The sequence below is a fragment of the Triturus cristatus genome, chromosome 6 (genome assembly GCF_964204655.1).
Source record: "Triturus cristatus chromosome 6, aTriCri1.1, whole genome shotgun sequence".
NCBI lineage: Eukaryota > Metazoa > Chordata > Amphibia > Caudata > Salamandridae > Triturus > Triturus cristatus.
Genome location: NC_140589.1, coordinates 792,051,542 through 792,073,954, shown reverse-complemented (window position 1 = coordinate 792,073,954; position 22,413 = coordinate 792,051,542). Strand labels below are relative to the sequence as shown.

The window sequence follows — 22,413 nt, the reverse complement described above, 5'->3', positions numbered from 1 at the left end:
TCTGCACTCCCATGGAGTAGCGTGCTACTGATCCGCAAACTGCTTCAGCATCTCGTTAGTTGTAGTAAGCACTATATAAATAACCATGCCACTAAATACCATGCCACACTATACGATACCATACCACACAATACCATTCCATACATACCATATCATACAATACTATGCCACACAATACCATACCATACTATACCATACCATAATATACCATACCATACCACGCAATACCATACCATACTATACTGTACAATACCACACAATACCATACCACACCATGCCAATAGTACCACAATCGTCAGCATCAGCGAGGTGTTACCTTTCAGGAGTTCTTCCTGTAGGTCATAGGTCATCTTTCTATTTATGATACGGTTCTAAGCTCTGCGGTGTATTCTGATTTCTCAGAGTTAGGAGACCTAAACAAGGTCAGAGGGATATGCAAGCCTTGTAATAAAACATGAAAAGCAAGACCAAAATACACAAAAGAAACTTATAGAAGCCCAAAATTCGAAAAGGTGCTGGCAAAATAATTAGCAATGGATAAGGCTCTGTTAAGTAATGACAACTGCAAGAACTCCATTTTCAGTCAGGATGGACAGTTGGTCATTCTGGTCAGTTCCAACTATTTGAGTCCCAGTCTGAAGAAGTATTGTTTTGGGTGTCAGATATTACTGAAATGGTGATGTCGTTTGAATCAATAACACCATACAGTAAAAGGAAATGTTAATGAATAAGATGTATAGGAGTGCCTTTTACTGGTGATTTGGACATCTAGACCAGTGTTAGCAACCACAGGGAGTGAGCTTTTGATTTCGTTGACTGCATCGCTTTGCTGTTCCCAGTGAGAGCGACTCGCAGTGGTACACAGCAGAGGGATTTTTCTGCTTAAACTTTGCGTTGAATCCATATCTATCAGGGTGTCTCTTCCAAGATGGTCTGACCAATGCAACATTAATTAGTCTGTTATTAACATAATCCATGTGGAATTGTTTAATTAGATCTTATAAAACTCTGCTGATCAGTTTCTTTCAAGCTCATTAAATGTGCATTTAAAATTCTAATTTTATATACTGTTTATTACTGATGTTTTTCTAACTGGTGTTCAGATCTTTTGAAGATATCTGAACGGAAGCACAGGGAGATGAAGTGGTTTGCCCAAGATCACACAATGAGTTCAGTTGGGGCAGCTGAAATTATCTTTCTATGTCTTACGGGTGATGAAGGAAGCAGTCACACAGGAGAGAGGCTGGAGGTCTTGTCCTTGCATGTGCCCTTAATTACAAGCTGCTCGTTGGACCGGAAACCAAAGACGAGCAAGCGGCATTTTTGGCTACCGACGCCACAAATCTGTATGGCATGCCTGGATGGCCTCCTATATTCCTTTTCAGAACTAGTATTCTAGGTGTACAGTGTACTTCGATATCACCAAAATGTATTTCATAAAGTAAATATGTCTGTATAATGCTAAGTATATGTGCGAAGTTTTTAACAGATATTGGTACATTTGTTGCCTTTCAGTCCTAAGATGTAAAGATAAGGTGATGGGGGAATAGGAATAGAGGCAACTGAATGTATTTGTAGTGACATGGATAAAAGTAGGGTAGAAAGATATGAGTGACGAGGCACCAAGGAGAACAAATAAAGTAGGGCACCTGAATATTTGAAGAATAGCAGACATAAAAACAATTCCAACATTTTTTTTAATTTCCTGCGTGGCTGAGCTACTTAGTGAAGTGATCCTAATTTAGGCGTATTCTTCTTTCCTGTGGTTGTCTGTCCTGAAGTGAATTGGTATGTAGTGCAAAGAGCGCGTTTATTGAAGAAAGAAAGTGGGCAAGTTAGGGAACTGAGGGGCATATGTATCAAACCCTTTTCCCGTTCGCAAACGGGCCGATTCTCAGAATCGGCCCGTTTGCGAACGGGAAAAGGCCTTTTTGGATGTATCATCCCAAAAGGGCATCGCAAATTAGAGAATCGCAAAAGTTGCGATTCTCTATTTTGCGATTGCATTTAAGGAATCGCAAATTGCGATTCCTTAAATGCAATGTATGAAGCCTAGAAAAATTGCAATTTGGCCGTAAGAAATCGCAAATTACCACCAACTTCAAGTTGGTGTTAATTTGCGATTTCATTGAAAAATGCACTTTTTGGCATTTTTCAAAGTGCCATGTGACGCACAGACATGCCCTTAGGGCATGTATGTGCGCCACATGTGCATACATACATATTTCAGGGGTGCAACAGGGTGTCCTTTTGACACCCTAGCACCCTTGGAATTGCATTTTAATTTTGCGATTCTCAAATTGCGAATCGCAAAATGAGAATGTCTTCCCATTCATTCCTATGGGCCTCCTAGCCCATAGGAATGTATGGGAAGGTTTTCCTTAATTGCGATTAGCAATTTGCTAATCGCAATTAAGGAATGCCAAGGAATCGCAAAACATTTGCGAATTTTTTATTACATCCCGTTTTGCAATTCTCAAATAGCGATTCCCTAAAAATCGCTATTTGAGAATTGCAAAAACGGAACTTGATACATATGCCCCTGAATTCTGAAAATCTGAATTGTCACAGAATCTGGGTATGCGCTGGAGATGATAACCGAGATAGCTGACCGCATCATAGAGTATTGTTCCTGAGTGTGCCAGATCCGCCCAAGTATCATGCATTCTTGGCCTTTCATTTAACAAATGTCTGCAGTTGGGACCTCGTGACCTTTGTTTGTATTAAGTCAGCCAGGTCGACTAAAAAACCCCTAAAAACATTTGTAAAGGAAAAACAAAAGAAAAGGTCCATTGTGTTTGGAGTGCCCAGCGTAATGTGGTAACTAATTATCCTTCCAAAAATTATGTGTAAAGGTTCTGACTGTTCATTGTTCATGGTTAGGTCGAGCCTTAGCGCAGCGCGCATGTGCTACTCTAAAGATACGGCCTCTTGCAGCTGAACTCCACTTTTCACAAGCTTGTGCTGGTGTGGATTTTTCAGCGTTATTTTCATTGGCCTTTTTTATGTCACTAATAAGTACAAAATAGCTACAATTAGCTACACAGCCATCAAAAATTAGGTTAAACTAAGATAATCTATGATTGATCCTGCATAGACCATGAATAACCATGATTTGTTAATGAATGTAAGAGTCCCATTCTTTACATGGTTGCATGTTAGTATATTGTTGTCGGAAATACTGTCTGAGGTACATATTGTGTCCTGAATATATGATTTACAGAAATATCGTTTTGTTACCACACACCTTTTCGCCTCTAACATTGTTGCACTGTTGATGATATGAACTTAGGTAAATAAAATGAAAAACTTGCCTTCTTTTCTTAGGCTGTGGTCGGAATTGATACACAAATCATTTTTCGTAAAGAAAGAAGTGAAATACTGTACGACCAAGCAATAGAATTACAGAAAGCTGCGGAAGAAGGTAAGTGTTCTCTTTGTTGTCTGTTTTTCATGCAATAGAGATATCTAACTAACAGGTTTACCAAGAGTGCAAATCCTGATGCAGGAACAATTTTGAGTTAAACATGCTTTACATTAAAAAAAACTATAATTTTAACATATGAATATTCAATTAATTACGAATCACATACATAATGGTTATATTAGCTCTCGATTGTACATAATATTATTTTATGTGTTACACTACAATGTAAAGGGGATATGTTTCAAATCAAGACATACTTTTTTATAAATGATGGTGAAACCAATAACGCAGGTGCAAAACGGCACCTAGTACACAAGTCCTTGGTAATCACAGAATGACTTGTATGTAGTAATAATTCAGATGAAACAGAAACTCCATGTCTTCAATTTTGAGTTTTAGTCTTGACAGCTAAGGATGTGAACAGCATCACAGGAGAGCACTCCCTGTGAAAGAATGTCAAAAAGTAATGAAGAGACAAAAAAGTGATCTGATAATTAAATATGACAGAGGCCTGGAGTCAGGAGTTTGCCAGAACACATAATGAAACAAGTAGACATATTGTTTCCTTGCTTCGGGGATTGTAGCACCTAAGGATTTCTTTTTATTTTAGGACTGTCCTATTGAAAATAGCACTCTGTATAGGTCTGCACATTCAAAATAGAGTGTTCCCTCATTTGGGAGACCACCGAGCAAATGAGGGACTCACCATTGCATGCTTTTATTACTTTTGGCCTTATTTAGACTGTGACAGATAGTACAGCATTTCCAGGATGGCAGACACATAATCTCTGCCATCCTTGACGGATGGCCCAGCGGTCATGTCTGTGCACTGAAAGGAACCACCATCATGGTGGTTCCTTTCAATGTGCAAAACGTTTGGTGGATGGCCGCCACTGGTTTTGACGTCCATTCACCAAACTTTTTCCTTTTTTTGCTTTTCAGAAACAAATTCCCAAAGTGGGAGGTTGTTTATAAAACCCCCAAAAAAACTATCCCCATACCCTGGGATTTTCCTCCCAGGGTGTGGGAGACATTTGTTTCTTTTCTGCCTCTCGCACCGATAAAAAAGAAAATACATTAAACCATCCATCCTAAATAGGGAGAGTGGTGTAATGGCCTTCCTCCCACAGGCCCTACTCCGTTGGGCTGTCAGAGGAAACATTCCATGAATGGACCCTACAGGGCCTCCATCGACAGAATACTTAAGGTCTCCTGTCTCTAAATGAGGCAGGTGGATTGAGGGTTTGGCGGGCAAGGTACTCTGTTGCGTTTATGATAGAGCACCCTATGCCAATCTCTAAATCAGACTCTTAAGCATGCAGATGGATAAAGAGGTCCCATAGAAATGCGCTTAATGATGATTATATTCTCTAACTATTTCGCCCTTAATGGAAATGGAGGAGGCTGCCATGTCACTTAACTCTCCTCAAACCATCAGTAGACTTGAGGCTCTGTACGTAGAATTGTCAACTAGCCTGACTAATATTTTTAATCCTCTGACGCATTCTAAGGTGAATAAGGGTGCCAAACAAACTTGGTTCAACAATTCTTGTCGTAAGGCAAAGGGTGCCCTCATAGTTGCCAACAAAAGTAAGGATAGATTCTTAATCAAATTAAATAGGGCCCTTTATTGAGATAGTATCAAGTTAGCTAAGAAGAACTGGGTGCTTGAAAGACGGGTTACCATTAAAAAGCACTTTCTAATAGGGACATGAAGACGTTCTGGTCACTAGTGAATACAGACAGTAGTATAGAGAACTCAGCCTTAGAGCCAAATATTGCTGCAGTCGCATGGAAGTCTCACTTCCAAGCACTGTATTCCACTGAGGTAGCCATAGAACTCAAAGATGAAACATCTTTAGCAATCCCAGGGATTTTCCTTGAAGACCCCCAAGGGTTCACTTTAACAGAAGTTTTAAATGCAATTAGGAAGCTTCCCCTTGGAAATACCCCCAGACTAGACAAGATCCCTAGAGACTTATTTCCGGAGGAACCAAACATATGGGGATCCTATCTTTGGGCAATATTTAATGCCATTCTGAATGGCATGTAGATCCCGGACACCTGGTTAGGTGCTGAAATTTTCCCAGTTTTTAAGAAGGGTTCACCTCTCCTGCCTACCAACTATAGGCCGATCTGCCTGATTGACGTCACCCAGAAATTGTTCGCTATGATTCTCCTCGATCGTCTCCACTCTTTGATGGAAGAGTGTGAAATTCTGAGTGCGTATCAAGCTAGTTTTGGAAGAATATCTCCACTATCAACCAAATCTTCAGGCTCCAATTATTATATTGGAAGACGGTGTCAATAGGGGGTGGCAGCCGTTATTTGATATTCGTTGATCTTAAATCAGCCTTTGATTTGGTCCCCTGAGCTAAACTGTGGGAGGTTCTTGAACAATTGGGTATCCCACCCTACCTGTTGTCATTGATCATGCGACTGCATGCAGGTAATTTTGCCCAAGTAAGGTACGGGCAATCTGGGGAATTGACCTCCCCGCTTCCCTGTCAACAGAGGAGTAAGGCAGGGGTGTGTGCTGGCCCCTACCCTGCTTTGTCTCTTTATCAATGCTTTGGTGACTCAATTAAATGAGGTAGTGGACGACGACGCCCCAAAGCTGGTGCATGGTAAAGGGCCAGCAATGATGTTTGCGTATGACACCTTGTTGTTATCTAAGTCCCCTATGGGCATCCAAAGGATTCTGGACAGATTCTCTTTATTTTGTAAAAACAGGGGGCTGGAGATTAACATATCAAAGACCACATTTATGGTCTTCAACCCAGCCAAAACAGCTCGTCCAAATCCCTCCTTAAATGGCACCCTGTTAGAGAGAGTGACAGTCTTTGACTACCTTGGTGTTACGTTGCCTGAACCCTTCAATTGGGGCCCCCAATTTGACAATGCAAGCTTGAGGCTAGTGCAGATGGTTGGGGGGATCGCTAAAACTTTTAGGAACTCCTCATATAAACTGCCTGGCCCGGTGGCTGAGATATATAAAGTACAAGTTAGGAGTGCTGTAATGTATGGGGCAGAACTATGGAGTCACCGTGCCTCTGGCGGGCTGGTCAAAATGGAGAATCAATTTATGAGAAAGCTCTTGGGCCTACCGCCAAGCACTCATCTCATCCCCCTGCGCCTGGATTTAGGAATTAAACCTTTTGCAGAGGAGATTGGACTCAGACCATTGACCTTTTGACTGTGGGTGACCCGTGAATTAGCAGTCTACCAGTCTGAACTTAAGGGGATTATGGGACTCCCGGGGGTGGGAAAATTACCATGGTTTGCATATATAAAAGACGTATGCCTACCTAATCTATGGAGCAACCCTGAGGAAGTGTCCCCCACAATTCCACGACTAGAACTAGTAAGAGCCTATAGATCGCTCAGACTAGCTGATATACAGGGGAACACTAAATTTGGGCACCTAACGGCTGACTTCCTTAATATTAAAGCTCAGTACCTCCTTGAGCCTTTTCTTGACAATATACAGCCTTCTATGGCAAGGAAGCTATATATCCAGTTTGAGAATAGGGACCCTGCCGGTTCATGCATTCACGAACAAATAGTCAAAAGCTCCTTCCCTTGGGTGTCCTGCTTGCAATAGCCCTGACGAGTCCAACATTCATGTTCTTTTCTTCTGCCCTGGCTATAAAATAGCCAGACGGCATTGGCTCGAACTACTTTGTAGAAATCTGGGCTGCAGGCAGTGTTCGGAGGCGTATAGAATACTGAGATCTGACACTCCCCCCCCCCCACAGTTTTTGCATTGTCCTGATTCCTCAATTTTATGTGGCATAGGCGTAGGGTCTTGTTAAATTCACCACAGCAACCATAAATATTTCTCTTTGTACTTTGTCTCATTTTAACCTTTTTTAACTTTTTATATTGTTTTAACTTGCTTTTAATTATCTTTATTCTCAATTGTTGTAATGATACTGGATTAACTAAAAATCCATTGTGGCTATCTTTTATAATCTGTTGTTGATGAATTTTTAATATTGCTCAAAGTAAGCTATGTATGTATTTGTATCATTTACTTTTTATGGTCCACAATGACCGAAATAAAGTTTGTTGAATGGAATGTCTTAATGATGTAGTAAACTGTTGGAGACTTAGCACAGAAAATTGCACTAGTGAGAAGAATATGGCAAACACATTTTGCTGCTGTTGTAGTAAAAGATTAGCCCCAATCCATGTTACAGACAAACAATTGCACCAGAGCAAAAATTAGAAAAGAATCTGAAGAATCATTCTAAAACATACATGGCAGATATTTTTTGTTTGTTGTATGGATTTTAAGAATAGAATCCTGGTCTATGAGCAGTCCTTTAAGAAAAAATAGAGCAAACAAGTTTTACACTGTTTTTGATACTTATGCAATGTATTAAAAAGTAATGCAAACAGATTTTTTTCTAAACCATATTTGAAAAATGAGGAAATTGCATTTCATATCATGCGAGTACATTAAAAACAATGTGAAAAATGTTTTTGTCATGTTTGTCCTGGTTCAAACACTCTGGCACATTTCTTATTACAGAAACAGCAAAATGTTTGCAAATTGATTAGGACTTTGCTTTGCAAACCCAAAGCAACAGAAAGAATGCCATGGCCAGGACATGAAACAAAGCATTACAAAATATTATTAATAATAATTACATTTGTAGGCAGTAATGTGGGGGTTTGCAGTGGGAAGAGGGAGACGCCCTAATGCCCCAATGGAGGAGCCACCACTGCTAGTTCTACTTTAATATAACAAAGGGAGAAACGAACAGCAAACATAAAGCACAATAGTGTGGAGCAAAAGAAAAGATGTACTTAACATTATTGTGAATGTATTATTTATTACAAAGTCTCAAGAAATCCTTAGGCTTCATTAGCTATAAAAAATGAAACATGTTTTCTTAGAAGAAAGAGTTTTGTGTTGTATGAGCTTACCTATTTTATGGAAACCAAAGGATATGTTAAAAGTAAGAAGCACTTTACCCTAAGAATCTTTCAGATTTATAATAAATAAAGATTAATAGGAAAAAATCTACCGGATGTCTAGGGACCCAATTTGCAAATACAACAATGTATTCAATATAGTTCGACTTGCACATCCACTTATCAAAGTTATTTGTCAGCCGGGAATTGGTGTTACTCTCAAGGGTACAAAGATGGCAGAATGAATACTAGGCCTAGGCAGTTTTGAAGGTCCATAAAGTTGTGCATTTTTAGTCAGGTGTATATGGTTGTTACACACAATATGAAAATGCACTTGTGACTGGATTTGATGTGAATGTGATAAAGTGTCTTTACTATTGCACTGTTTACAAGTGCTGCAAAATCTCTGCATCCTGTCATATAATGGATGGGTACAAGAGAGAACAAAGCCTCTTAGAGCTTGATGCTGGTGCAAGAGAAGGAAGCTTGAAAGAGGGGAAAAAGTAGTTGTTGTTGAAGGACCAACAACTGCTTTATATGCGAAATACAAACTCCCCGGGGGCACATTCACTGATGGTTACCAAGGAAAGGTGTGAGCATGGATGCTTATGGATGAGGTGAGTTGCAGCGAGAGACCAAAAGAAGAAAAGAGGGGGCTGGTACGTAGGATGAGGGTACTTATGATCATGATATATGGATGTCTGCATCTTTACTCCATTAAGATCCCTGACAAGAGCACATAATTTTTTTAATTTATCAATGTAGTGTGGAGCCAGGTTTATTTCAGGGGATAAGAAGAATTTTGCTCATGCATGTGCTAAGACGTGTCCATGGTATGGATTTAAATAATAGTAGATCACTGGTTGCAGTGTATGGGGCTGCATAGCATTGTGTTGGCTTTGAGCTTAGAGAGCAGTTTTCCAGCATGCTAACACTTCTTTCTCAAGTGCCGTGCTTTAGGGAGGAGAATTTCCAAGGGATGTAGCTATGATGAGTGCAGCAGGTGCAGCAGTACTGAGACACATGACTGATGGAATATATACCTTTAGTATGCATGCTTTACATCGCATGCCATTAGGAGTGGAGGAGTGTGGCTCAATGGTTAGAGTGGCAGACCCTGAAGCAGAGTTCTGGCCAGGGACCAGGGTTCGATTCTCGCCTCGGCGGGGCTCAGGCTCAATTTCCTCGGACCTGTCTATTCTCGCCTCGGTGCCTATTCTAATCATGGGTCCCACGCTGCAACTCTGGGCAATAGCTTGCTTAGCCTCCACACCGGCCCCAACAGCGCTAAGGATGCCTGGCTTCACCCTGGGGGTGCCCAGGAGTGGACACTTCACAGGGAAAGCCAGGAGGGGTTCCACAGCGGTATGAGTATCAGCGCCAGGAAACCGCAAAGGCGACACCGCAAGGTGGCCGTCTGGTGACAGTGCGCTCTATAAGTACCTTGACATTTACATTTACATTTACATTACCACGCGGTCGTTACAACCACCGCGTTGTTACAACGCAAACCATTACATCGCACGTCATTTCAACGACTTGCTGTAGGGGGTGCGCTGGATTTAGGAATAGTATAATTTACTATTCCCACTCCAGTTTGTGCAACAGCAGGGAAGGTGTTGGATTGTAAATCCAACACCTTCTGCCCCCTACAGCAAGTCGTTGTAACAACTTGCGATGTATTGGTTCTCGTTGTAACAACGACCGCGTTGTAATGGCATGCGATGTAAAGCATGCAATATAAAGGATGTATCTCCCCTCTGATGGGCTGTATACTACCTGATAATGGCTGTCTTTTACTACCCAAAGTTGGACAGGATCCCATTATCTTTCTTTGCATCGAGGCCCATGACTGCCTTGCTATGGCATCGGAGTTTCCAGCAACAGATTGCACTCTTAGGGTGCAGGGTGCATTGAGTCTTTAATAAAAGGATAAAAAACAAGATAGATGGACAAGTTAAAACATAAATACTCCAAATGCAGATGAGTACACAATTACTCATGCTTTTCTAAAGCATAAATAAGGGCTACCAATTTGTAGCCAAAAGGGGAAAAACGAAAGAGAAGTTAGTTGTGAAAAAGCTCATAGTCTGGGTATAGTAGATTTCTTTCCAGATTGTTTGTCATATTATCATGACAGGTGGTTGCAAATAGAAATGATAAGGGGTTCAGGGAGGGTTTTGGGATTCCTTCGAAGAAAAGTAAATTGAGAAAGGGCCAGAAAGATTTACACTGATAAAAGAACCAAAAGGGAAATTAAAAAACAACTTGTTGAAGTAGATGGCAGAAGAGAGGCTGATAAGCCCCTTCCACCACATTCAAATGTGTATGTTGTTGATGTTGATTTTCTCATTGTGGTTAGTACCTAAGAAAGCAAAGGCTCATCCATTAGGTATTTTACCCAGAAAGAGGCCAGTCGCATGGGAGAGGCACATGAAGGAAATACCTGCTAAAACACCTTTACTTGTGGAGTGCTTAAGAAAAACTAAAATAGTAGTTCCCTAAAGTGAGCAGTGGAAGGACACAAACAAAGAGGCTGATCTTTAGGAGAGGGCCAGGCTCAGGATAGACAAGGCAAGCCATCAAATAAGAAGTAAGCATTTGAGATTGACAATAAAGCCAGCTAATGGTGCGCAGCGGGTGGTCTTTAAGACCAATGTAAGATCTATTAAGCGACTTTTGCAACCACACACCTTGCACTGGCTTGTAGGCTCGATCAAAAATCAACTCCTGCAGTTCAGTTAGATATCAGTGTGCTAATGAGAGCGCTCACAATAATAAACAATACACAGAGCACTGCACATTGGCGAAGCTGTTGAAACGTGTTTTATTTGTAGAAAAATAAGTGCCAGGACTCTCGTTAGGAGGCCATTGCAGCTTGCACCACGCATTGCCCCTGATAGTGCAGCCAATGACAGTACCAACAACTAATAATCATCACACTCTACGGGTGTGACACGTCAGACTATTCCAGGTCCCCAAAGCTATAAGAATGTCTTGGGCGGGAGGTAATGGTCATTTTTAATGTATATTGAATTAATAATTGACCGTTGTTGTGGTAATCTCAGACAGCGCCACATAATGGCAGACTAGGGCAAGCGCCGGTGTTGAAGATTAAGTGCCAAGTGCTGAGCACCGGAAACCACCGGCTCAAATTAAGCACTGTACGACCAGTGCAGCGCAGATCCAGTCGGTACAAGGATTTTGGCGTGCACGCAACCTTTCACTAAGAGACAGCACACACAACATCCAACAGAACACATCAGACAGAGCACTGACCACATACCGTTAGGAAAACACGAGGATCAACGCTTCATCTAACCTACAACCATGCAGATTCATCCGAATCCTATCCAGATTGGCTATTATCTCAAGTACAGACGCCATGAAGCGCAGGCTAAAATAGTTGGAACGCAAGCATCGTTTCATATAAAATAACGGCAGTCAATAAAGCCGAGGCACGCTGGAACAACCTGTGGTCCTTAGACCATCTCTCACCGGCCATTTCCTGCAGACATGTTGGTAGGAGAGCCCTGTAAATTGCACGTATCTATGAAGGGTGCAATTTAAAAACAGATGTATACGAACACCTGGCATCAAATTCAATTATAAGCTTCTTAAACTCAACTCTGAATTTACAGTCCACACAATCATCTCAAATCGTCATTTTGACCGATTACTGCACCTTAAGGGACTGCTATGACCCAACATTAATTCTCTGCTGCCACCTGGTGGAAATGAACAGTGTGTTCGTGATTTAACTTCTAAATGTTATTTGCAGCTCTGAAATTGCTGCACTCACTCGATTTGAATGAAGTACGGTATTCGCCCTGATACTTTGACAACTTCTACCCCGGCTGCTGAAATCTGCCCACATAGGAAAGCAAGTTTATACTTAGCAGGAGCACATAGACCCAATTCCCATCGGAAGTAAATTAAGCCACCTTCCTTGGCAACTCTGCTACTTTTAGTTTACAACCATTAACTCAATCCATCAATTTTCATATTACCTTCCCTACACTGTACGAAGCTGTGGTCTTGTTCCCTGAGGCTGGCGTCTTGACTTGATTCAACAGGAAAGGAAGATTTTGGTCCCAGCCACTGTTATTTAACCACAAACCACAATGGCGGATCCAACTATGCACAGCCTACTTCCCGCCGAATCTTATGGGGCCGTTAAAATGCCCCCCTGCCTCCATCTGTAGGCTCTAGACTCCAGCTGAAGCTCCTTCCCGCTGAGGTTGTTTCCCAGGCCTTCCAACTATTCCTTCTACACCACAGACTACTGCCTGTGCGTTTCCAGTGCTCTCCGGTTGAAAGGCGCCTTCAAGTCTTCTTGTCTGCAGTCTAAAATAGTCTTGCACGGGTTGTGGTCTACCGTCTGGCATATCGAGTGAGAAATATTATTATACCTTAATATCGTGGCCAAAATATCGAAAGATGCAGGCATATTAGGAAGTACAGATTTACATTTTTTTACTTCACATCTAGGTACCTTGATGATATAAATATTGTTAAATTAAATATATGTGGAGTTAGGTATAGAAAATCTGTACCCACTCGATTGCTGATATCTTTGTCCCCAAAAGTATGGCAATGATATTAACTTATAGTGATATTGCCTACTTTATATTCTCGACCCACGCCACCTGCACACTGGTCTGCCCCAACACCCTAACAAAGTGTCTCCTGCACACCTCTCATTCTTTATTTACTCCAACTACACACTACTCCCTCCTCTGCAGTATTATACTCGACTAATTACTCACCATAATTATACACTTTCTGGCACACTAGTACGACTATCCAACACACCTATTTGCTCAAACTTAATCATCCTTTACATTGCAACAAGGATTTGTCTCTTAGCATTATTCTTTCCGCAATCCTTCTAATATCACATCTCCTTAATAACACTGGACATTTCTGCCTCCTCCATTCTTGTCAACTTTCAGATACTATTTATATCAGTGTACATCTCTCAATCTACTACTGTCTTTGCTAGTTTCAGTTCACCTATTTAATTTCATCTATACATTTTCCTCTGCTATCTTCCTTTACCATTCTCCTCATTAACTCACTTTCCTCAGCAATCTTCTCTACTACTCTCCTTCGTAAGTCATCTATACAAAAGATTCCGCTACTGCTGTGAGTGCTTACCTTACATTACCTCTATTTCAATCCCACAATTATGTAGTATTGTGGCAAATGTAGAGCCACGGGCGCTAGGACCTGGGACGGGAACCTTTGAGGTGGAAAAGGAAAGGGAGGAGTCAGGTAGGGGTAGGGGTTCGAAAGGGCAAGGAAGGAATAGGAATAAAGGAGCTGAGAATAAAGAGCTCTTACTATACTGCCACGTGTCCTTGTCTTTTGTACTAGGCAAGGGACACGACAACTGGCGACGAGGGTGGACCCCGCCTGCTGATCGCGCCAGTACCTAACGGTGGAGTGCAGACAGGTATCTACCCGTATGTTAAGTTGCCTTCACAACGCCAACTCGGGAGCCCACCCCGGGAGTGCCTTCCTGCGGCAATATCTGCCTTTCTGACGAGGACTCGGGAGCCCACCCCGGGGGCGACCTTCCTGCGGCTGCATCAGCTCGTGACTGTGTGGTCGCGAAATCGGGAGCCCACCCTGGTCGTACGTTTCTGGTTGGTGTGGTGCACGCTTCTGCATCAACCCACTCTCAGGAGCCCACCCTGAGTGCATGTTCATTCCGCCTGCCTGCTGCCTACCGATGATCCTGCCAGCTGGAGTTCTGGACTGGCTCAATACAAGGTGCTGTTCTCTTCTTCTTACTGTGGACTTTGCACCTTTGCCTCACTTGCTGTATGCCCTGCTCTGGCCCTGGCTCTTGGCATGGTTAGCCCCGCCCAGCGGCCTTTTTAAAGTCAGGCAGACTCACCGATCGGCTGCTAGACACTGTGAGCGGCCATTTTTGAGTGAGGCAGTGATATCACTGCTTCTGGAACCTTTTACAACTCAGTGATACTCTCAATTGAGGACACTACTACAGATTGCGCTGTCACATTCTCTGGTGCTCGGCTGCTCACCTCTTCTGCTGAGTCACCTTGGGTTTTTTTCTCCAGTCGCTCACATTGACTACTGCCACAAACTTAGATCCAGCATCCACGTGGGGTAATTTTTCTTCTTCTCTGAGGATGCCTCCATCTACCACTCATCCCCGTGTGGCCGTTCCCCAACCATGTCTCTCTCACCGACTACCGTCCGACGCTCCGAATACAGGGGAGCCACACCACAGTCTACCACCTCCTCGTCACAGGTGGTTGGTCACACACTTGCCATGCTGGGAGTTCCTTTTCTGTGCCCCCCGGCACCATTGCCTCTGGTACCTGGTGGAGGTATGGGTCTTCGCTGGCAGGAATTGCTGTAAGACTTTGAGGACTTCATGAAAGACTCGCAAGTGTCGGACCTTGGTCAACAACTCATTTCACTGCGCAAACTTGTTGGGAAAGAAGTTGGCCAAATAATCAAGGAGCATCCAGCTGATGATGCATCGTCTTATCCAGATGTGCGTGAAGCGCTCAACAGAAAATTTCTTCACAAACGAAACATTAAATGTGAACGTTATACTTTCAATCTAGCCTCCCAAGCAAAGGATGAATCGTTACTGTGCGTTTGACTCCTGCACGACTGAAGATGCTCTCCGCCTCTGCATAATTGAAGGGTGTCAATTAGAGTCCCTACGCAGACACCTTCTAACGAAGAGCTATTCCTTGAATGAAATTGAAGAAATGACGAGAGTCAATGATCAGGCAGAAGAACACGCAAAAAGAATGGAAGCTAGAAATGGTGAAAAACAGAAACAAGCCCTCTGAATAGAATCTCGTCACACGGAGCGTAACTCCTCTGCAGGTCGAAGACCGTCCAAGTCCTGGGAATATTCGTCGCAGCCCAGACTGGACTGACAAGGTACGGGAGCGACAGTTAAAATGTTATTGCTGCGGTCAAGACTTCCCTCACACCGAGACTTGCCCTGCATTAGGCCAGAAGTGTCGGCGATGTGGCAAAGAAAATCATTTTGAAAAGGCATGCAGGGCAACTCGCAGAAACACCCACAGGAAATGTAAACACTACAGCTCTCGACATCACGCCAAAACAGTACGAGATTGCAGAGATACGTCCTCCAGCTCGTCACGTTCCAGTCTCTATTCTCACGTCTCTCGTAGATCGCAACGATCAGAATCTTGGGAATCAAGGTCCCTCACACCGGTATCGCAAGACAGTGAGGACTATGTCTGCATGGTTGTAGACCCGGACAGGCTCAAGAAATATCCAAGACTGCACCTCCAAATGGGTGAGCACTTAGCCAAGTTTGTACTGGACAGTGGGGCATCTCTCAATTATATCTCAGTTGCAGAATACAACAAAATGGATCCACAACCGCTCCTGCATAAAGCCGCGGTGCGAGCATACACATGGATGTCGAAGGAACCCCTTCCATGCTAAGGACAATTTCAGACCTCTCTCACATACTAAGATAGAACTATTCCAGCTCGCATTCACATCAAAGGGCCTGAAGCTGACTGTCTTCTTAGCTTGCCCACAGCGGAACAACTTCAACTGGTGGAGATATTATACCGAGATGATGAACCTGACATAGTTAACAAGTTTCCGAAATTGTTTATAGGACTCAGAAAAATGACCAACTTTCAAGTTTGTTTGCATATCAATGAACGGGTGACGCCTATAGCTCAAGACCAAAGGAAAATACCATTTCATCTTCAACAGTCGGTGGAAAAAGAGCTGCAGGATCTTCTGCGGGCAGACATCATTGACTGAACTTCTGGTCCCGCTCCCTGGGTATCTCCAGTGAATATAGTACCAAAAAAAGGATCAGAAGGCAAAGTCCGCCTATGCGTTGACATGAGAGCGCCCAATACTGCCATTGAAAAGGAAAGACACCCTGGACCTCATATCAGTGATATGATCACGACCTTGAATGGTGCACAAATATTTTCCAAACTAGACCTTAACAAGGGCTATTACCAGCTTGAATTGCACGAAAGGTCACAAAACATTACCACATTTTCGACCCATCAAGGTCTATTCAGGTACAAACGACTCAGTTTTGGAATCTCTTCTGAGATCTTCAAGGAAGCAATTAGAAGAGTGATCCATCACATTCCCTACACTCTTAATTATAGTTATGACATCCTTGTGTTTGGAGCAACTATACAGGAACACAATAAAGCACTGGATCGAGTATGTCACGCATTACTGGAAGCTAATCTAACACTCCACAAAGACAAATGTGAATTTCACAAATCCACCTTAAAATTCTATGGCCACATCTTCTCGGGCACAAGAATGAGACCAGATCCTAAAACAATTGCAGCGCTGAACGACACCCCTCGCCCTCGAGACGCTGGAGATGTACGGTCATTCCTAGGAATGGCCAGCTACTGCGCACAGTATATTAAGGACTATGCCACCATCGGATCACTGACTAAATATCGAAGATCAAAATTTCGACCTACAAAAATATCGATGTCAAGAATATCGACATCCTATCTACAACATGGTAAGTACAAAAATAGCGATAATTAAATATCGATGTCAAAAATATCGTTAGTAAAAAATATCGTTTTTTTTTTAGTTTAAAAGTATATGTAAAATAAACCAAATAATCCTTATAAATAAAATCAACATAATTAAATATATTTTATAATATTTAAAATTAATAATTAATATATATAATTTAATAAAACATTAATTAAACATATAATATATAATATATACTTACTTAATAATTAGTTGTAATTATTATTTTAGTAACGTATAAATTATTAATTTTGTAAAAAAATTACCAATACATCTGTACACATAAAACAATAACATTAATAAATATTAAATATTTACATATAGCAAATATTTTTTTTTTTTAATTTGAATATTTTTTATTATTAATGATATATTACATTAGCTAAAATAATATAAAACATATTAAATATCAGAGAAAATAAAACTACTACTCCAACTCCACCAAAAAAAACAGTAAGGAAAATGTTGGATAGCGTGGGGCTAAAAATTACTATTTCCACTACAGGGAGTGTAACAGTAGGGAAAGTGTTGGATAGCGTAGGGGTAAAAATAACTATTCCAACTCCAGAGAGTGCAACAGTAGGGAAAGCGTTGGATATCGTAGGGGTAAAAATTACTATTCCAACTCCAAAGAGTGCAACAGTAGGGAAAGCGTTGGATAGCGTAGGGGTAAAAATTACTATTCCAACTCCAGAGAGTGCAACAGTAGGGAAAGTGTTGGATAGCGTAAGGGTAAAAATTACTATTCCAACTCCAAAGAGTGCAACAATAGGGAAAGCGTTGGATAGCGTAGGGGTAAAAATTTATATTCCAACTCCAGAGAGTGCAACAGTAGGGAAAGTGTTGGATAGCGTAAGGGTAAAAATTACTATTCCCACTCCAGAGAGTGCAACAGTAGGGAAAGCATTGGATAGCGTAGGGGAAAAAAATTACTATTCCAACTCCAGAGAATGCAACAGTAGGGAAACCAGTGGATAGCATAGGGGTAAAAATTACTATTCCCACTCCAGTGAGTCCAACAGTAGGGAAAGCGTTGGATAGCATAGGGGTAAAAATTACTATTCCCACTCCAGTGACTGCAACAGTAGGGAAAACGCTGGATAGCGTAGGAGTAAAAATTACTATTCCCACTCCAGTGAGTGCAACAGTAGGGAAAACATTGCATAGCGTAGGGGTAAAAATTACTATTCCCACTCCAGAGAGTGCAACAGTAGGGAAAGCGCTGGATAGCGTAGGGGTACAAATTACTATTCCCACTCCAGTAAGTGAAACAGTAGGGAAAGCGCTGGATAGCGTAGGGGTAAAAATGACTATTCCCACTCCAGAGAGTGCAACAGTAGGGAAAGCGCTGGATAGCGTAGGGGTAAAAATTTCTATTCCCCCTCCAGATAGTGAAACAGTTGGGAAAGCACTGGATAGCGTAGGGGTTCAATGAACATAATAACCAATTAAATAATTTGTTATTAAAAAATTGCATATTAATAATTAATTTAAAAAATAATTATTAATAAATACAAATAATTTAAACTAAATATTTTAATAAATAACATTAAATAACATCCCCCACAATTCCCCCTTTAACACACAACACACTACACATACAAAAAACACAATAAATTTGACTATCGATTTATCTATTATTTACAATTAATAATACATTCTTTATAATTAATATAGTTATTAATTTACTAGTTAATACATATTAACTACCAAATTAATTAATAATTAACAATACATTAATTTGCAATAACAACAAATAAAATGAAATAATAAATTATTTATATTGACTATATTTAACTAACTAATAACAATTAATTACCAATTAATAATTAATTAACAATTAATTGATAATAAATACAAATAAAAAAACAATATCATTAATTATTTTAATTTAATTACATCCCACCCTATTCCCCTATAAACCCACAACCCACTACACATATAAATTCACATAATTAATTTAATTATCAATTAATCACTTAATAAAAATAAATCACCAATTAGTTAATAATTAACAATAAATAAATTAACAATCACAATAAATAAATATTAATAATAAACTAATTATAACTAATATAATTAACCAACTAATAAAATTAATTTACAATTAATAATTAATTAACAATTAATTAATCATCAATACCAATTAAACAAAACATATTAATTCATTAATTATAATTAAATTACTTCCCACCCTATTCCCCTATAAACCCACAACCTGCTCTGATACTAAAACGCTAAATTTACTTTAAAATAATTATTAATCTCTAAACATTTATTTTTAAATGTATTAAAATACATTACAATAATCTTTAACATAAAAATAAAATACATATAAATATCGATATTATTGACATCGATATTTTTGCTTACGAAACTACTTACATCGATATTAAGTACTTCGATATTATTTACATCGATATTACTTACCTTGGGGTCGATATTCTGTCCATCAATATTCTTGACTTCGATATTCTGTTCCTACGATATTAAAAACTGGATATTATTGTAGGTCGATATTAAAAACTCGATATTGCACTGACTGTTTGAAGGAACTGCTGCTCTGCCTGATTGAGAGAACTAAGGACTCCCCAGAGTGACTCCAAGGGCTTGTTGGCTTACCTCCTCTTCTTTTGCAAGGTCTCAGGGCTATCAAAGACCTCGCTTTCGGAGGCGTGGCCGAGCCAGGGACCAAGATGGCTGCTTGACTCTGTAACTCCGGAGCCGTCGCTGGACGTTTTCCCCGCCACCATGTGAAAAGCAGCAGGAGCTCAGCGCCATGTACCCGACTCGCGAGAAGTAGGAGCCGGGCACCCAGATGAGGGGTTTGCGGGCCCAAACAACGCTCGCATTGCCGACGTCCCTTTGATCGTGCTCCCGGGCCTGATGTGGCTCTCGGAAGTCCTGAGACAGCAGGGGTCTCGGGTGAGCTTGAGGGCGGGACAAGGTGAGCGCAAGGTAGGCCGAGACCAGCTATCAGCTTCGGAGACGTGGCGCAGTTGTTGCACCAGCCCAGGCGAGTTGGGGGCCGTGGGGGTGCCTTCCGCTTTGAGCACTGCTATTCAAGGGAAGATCTTTCTGCTTGTTTGGCACAGTGGGTAATTCCATGCATCCTGGGCGACCCTTCCTCCCCATGAATTTATGGCACTGCTTGACCCTTTAAGGCTGGGTCACCATTCCCGTCTTAAATGCTCTTGACGGTCTCTCACCATACTGACGCATGCCCAACTGTCTCTGCTGCCTTGCATACACTGAGTGGTGGGATCCATTGTGTTTCTTCCTTTGTGGGCCCGTGCTGATCTACACAACTTTCCGCTGCCCTGCATGCCTCACAGTATTACATACCTTATTAACGGCAGACATCGGTCCTTGGCCTACTGACGTGGTGACCAGTGTGCTGGGGTGGGTCCTAGTATCATACCCTAACTCAGTTCTCTTAGAGACCCAGCCCAGGTAACTCAGTACTTACCTTATATAAGTGCAATGGGGCGCTCTGACCCCAAAAAACGTCAGTTGAACTTTGAGACTGGAAAGACCCCCAGACGCGATGAAACAGAGGGCACCAGTGAAACAGAGACGCCCCAGCTGGAGGGCACTGCCGCAATTATGGCTGAGCTGAATGCTGGCTTCCAGGCCATCGACGCCCGCTTATACACTGTCACCACTTGTTTGGAAAACATACATGGACACCTGGAGTCACAAGATACCCGTATTGCGAGCGCTGAACAGCAGATTTCCGTTTTGGAAGATGCACAGCCTACTGTGCAGAGAAGTCTTGAAAGGACTGAGAGCCTTCTCAAACAGCTCACTGTAAAGACTGAGGATTTGGAAGTGCGATCGCGCAGGAATAATATCCGCATTGCGGCTATTGCCGAATCTACAAACACGGGCCCCATGGCTACATTAGTCGAGACTGTCCTTTTAGATATCTTTGGGAAAGAGGCCTTTTCTGACACATTCGCTGTGGAGCGAACACATCAGACACTAGGGCCTCGCCCGGCGCCGGGTGCCACTCCAAGAATGATTATTGCTAGAATCCTTAACTATCACGATCGGGATGTTGCGCTCCGGCTGTCCCGAGGGTGCAGTTCCCTCACATACCAAGGATCAAACATCGCACTGTTCCCGGATTTTACTCCAGTCGTGCAAGAGGCCGTTGTAAACATATGGACATCAAACAATCCCTCTTAAAGGCCGAGGTCGTTAGGATAACGATCAGCCTGCTGTAAATAGGTCAAGGGGGAAAATTAAATTTCAGATCTTGTTGCCCTCACACACCTGTTAGGGTGTCATGCTTCATCATTGGGCGCTCCTCGTCGGACCGGCGCTGCAATGTCCAACGGGCCTGGTGGCATCTTTAGCTGAGATCTTCTGATCTGAGAACGCCGTTTATGTGAAGAACGTGAGTGGAAATGTGGAGGTCAGTGACTCCTAAGTAGTGTGGGGACTAGAAAGACTAAAATAGGCCCTGGCCCCTAAGTAATTTTAATTGGGTTGTGTGGGGCTGGGACTAAATAAAACCAGGGAGGCTACTATGGTGATTCTAGGTATCAGGGTAGCCTTTAGTTGACAAAGGTCAACATGTTTCGTGTCATCTCTGCTCAAGATCGAGCAACACTTCTTCAGGACCGTGGATAGACGAATTTATGTGTATACCTCAGTTATTATAAACGGGTAAAAGAAATCTACCACAAGCAGTAAAGAACCCTAATTCAGGGTCTTGGTATAGAGTCTCCGCCTAGTTAGATGGAGACAAAATAAAGAGGACAAACAACAGAAGTACCGTTAACAGCTCGTTGGAGGAAACATTATCCAGGTATGATATATAGGGGTCAAGGAGGCCCCACAAGAGGACCAAGTGGTCCCTAATCTCTATCATCAACTATTTTGTAAAAAGAGACTTGTTAAAATAACATGAACTAATACAAATAAACCAAGGGAGGGAACCCCTCATAGCTATCGAAAAATTAACAGCACAGTAAGCTCGAGTGGGCGGAGGTGCCACTATAGAGGGAGTCTGGCTGGTTCTTACCTCAGTAGAGAGGGGTCGAAGGCTTCATAGGTGACGGAGGAGCAACCGGACCACTATTGATCCATCGATCTCTCCCCTTCCAGGTCTCAGAGGTTGTGACGGATGACGAGGGCAGGTACATTTTATTGCTGGGTACACATCTCTCAATCCACGTATATGCACCCAATGTAGACACTACAGATTTTTTTCCCCAACTTGCGACACAGATTGATAGCTGCGACGCTGGCAATATTCTCTTGGGGGGTGACTTTAATCTCACATTAGACCCCATTGCTCATTGCTAACACGACTGGCCCTGGCTGCGTCACGAAACCACATGCAACATTGGGCCTTACTACGCTATTGCAATCCACATTGTTAGTAGACCCCTGGCGCACGAAACACCCAACGGTCTGAAACGACTCATTCTATTCAGCTCCTCATGGCTCTTGGTCCCGGATTGACCACTGGTCCCTTACGCCGTGGC

The 22,413-nt window shown here is 42.0% G+C and overlaps 1 protein-coding gene across 1 annotated transcript in view; it reads left to right on the top strand.

The window, feature by feature from the left end:
* LAMA4 (laminin subunit alpha 4) overlaps nucleotides 1–22,413 on the top strand; it is a 466,993-nt gene that overhangs the window by 298,457 nt on the left and 146,123 nt on the right. Inside the window, exon 17 of the mRNA XM_085611379.1 lies at nucleotides 3,328–3,424. Coding sequence (XP_085467505.1) covers nucleotides 3,328–3,424 — 97 coding nt within the window. The remainder of the gene's footprint in view (nucleotides 1–3,327; nucleotides 3,425–22,413) is intronic.